Source organism: Nicotiana attenuata, chromosome 1, assembly GCF_001879085.1.
Source record: "Nicotiana attenuata strain UT chromosome 1, NIATTr2, whole genome shotgun sequence".
Lineage (NCBI taxonomy): Eukaryota > Viridiplantae > Streptophyta > Magnoliopsida > Solanales > Solanaceae > Nicotiana > Nicotiana attenuata.
The window spans coordinates 65,290,282-65,292,154 of record NC_031989.1 but is presented as its reverse complement, the minus strand read 5'-3'; the positions used below and the strand labels follow the sequence as shown (position 1 = coordinate 65,292,154).

At 35.9% G+C, this 1,873-nt stretch overlaps 1 protein-coding gene across 1 annotated transcript; it reads left to right on the top strand.

Moving 5' to 3' along the window:
• On the top strand, positions 315-1,494 carry LOC109236856 (tabersonine 16-O-methyltransferase-like). Its single transcript, XM_019403088.1, has 3 exons — positions 315-767; positions 813-917; positions 1,447-1,494. Exons 1-3 carry the CDS (start codon positions 315-317, stop codon positions 1,492-1,494), a joined length of 606 nt encoding a protein of 201 aa, XP_019258633.1.

Here is a 1,873-nt window from a genome sequence, read left to right as displayed (position 1 = left end):
TTCGAAATTTCCAAAATGCATCTTCAAGTGAAAATTAGAAATTTTATGAACAAATGCAGATTTCGGGAAAAAAGTAAAAAACTTTTTTGGAAAACAGGAAACAATTTCTTATGTCCAAAACGGTCTCTTAATTTCAACTAGAGAACAAAAAACGTGGATATGGATAGTTGTCATTAGTTGTATAAATATGCAAGTCTAAGCAAAACAAGTCCCTTAGAAATGTGAGCGAGTGAGAGTAGCACTGAGCTTCTCCGTGCGCAAGCTCAAATCTGGAACCATGTTTTCAACTTCATAAGTTCTTCAGCAGTAAGAATATGTGCGCACTTCAACTAGGCATTCCTGATGTCCTCTACAAATATGGTAAGCCCATGTCTCTTTCCGATCTCTCCGCTGAACTTTCCCTAGTAATCAATCCTTCAAAGGTTTGTTTCCTAAATCAACATGATCAAGATCACCACTATTCCCTTACCCCAGCTAGTCGCCTTCTTTTGGATAATGAGCCCTTTAATGTTAGATCACTCTTGCTTATCAACCATGATCCAGTCTTTTCAAAAGCATGGTTTGAGTCCAAAATGATTCTCCCACTGCTTTTCATACTGCTAATGGGAAATCTTTATGGGATTATATTTCATGTAGATCAAGAACCAAGGGTATTAGGCGATATTTTCAATGATGCATTGGCTAGTGACTCGAGGTTGAATACCAATTTTCTTATTACGGAGTGTAAACATGTGTTTGAGGGGTTGAGTTCGTTGGTGGTGGCACTGGTACTGTGTCAATTGCTATAGCTTTTAGCTTTTCCTAACATAAAGTGCACTGTACATGTTGTAGAAGATTGCAAGGGAAGTGGAAATTTGGAGTTTGTTGGAAGAGATATGTTCGATAACATTCCCCATGCTAATGCCATCTTACTCAAGGTACAAAAAAAAAAAAAAAAAAAAAAAATATTATTCGGTTTATGCGAACTTAATCACTTATCTGAATTTAAAGACAATTGAACTTCAACTTTCCATTTTGCCCTTAATGAAAAGCTTTATAGCCATCCAAATATTACGATAGGTTTAAGATCACAAGTTTCAAAAGTCTTATAGCCAGGGCGGAGCTCGAGAGCGAGTTACGGGTTCGGCCAAAACCAGTAGCTTTGGTTTAAACCCTGTATTTGTTTGATGAAATTTTATTAAAACATGTACAAATTATTAATTTAGAACCCTAATTTAAAAATGATTAGAATCTCAAACCCATAAGCTTCAAATTCTGGTTCCGTCTCTGCTTAATGCCACAAAAACTTTATCGCATGTGTAAGACCACTGGATTTCAAAAGTTCTTTATTAAACTCTGCACCCAATCAGATAGGTAACACAAATTGATATTGTTAACATAAAAATTGAATAGGGTAAAGAAGGGCAATTTTGTTTCTGCTCAACTTAATTCTTCATTGTTGAACAGTGCATTTTGCACGACTGGAGGGACGAAGATTGTGTGAAGATATACTGAAGAAATGCAAAGAGTCAATTCCAAATAGGAAGAAAGGGGGTGTTTAACCAAAAAAATAGATTTTTAGTCAAAGCTAGAAATTAGAAGAATCGGGTTACTGATAATCGGAAAAGTAAATAAAGAAAGAAATTTTAGAATAGCCAAGTATGAAAGCTGGTAAATCAGAGTATATTTCAATAGTTACTCGTGTCTCCAGTGATTACATATTTCTCCTTTTCCTGCAATATTTCGAACTCTGTAGGGTCCTTCCCAGGTTGGACTTAGTTTACCCGCATTGACTGCCTTTGTAGATTGAAAAACCTTTTTAAGCACGAAGTCCCCAATTTTGAAGTACCTCAGCCGTGCTTTCCTGTTGTAATATCGTTCGATCACTTGTTTT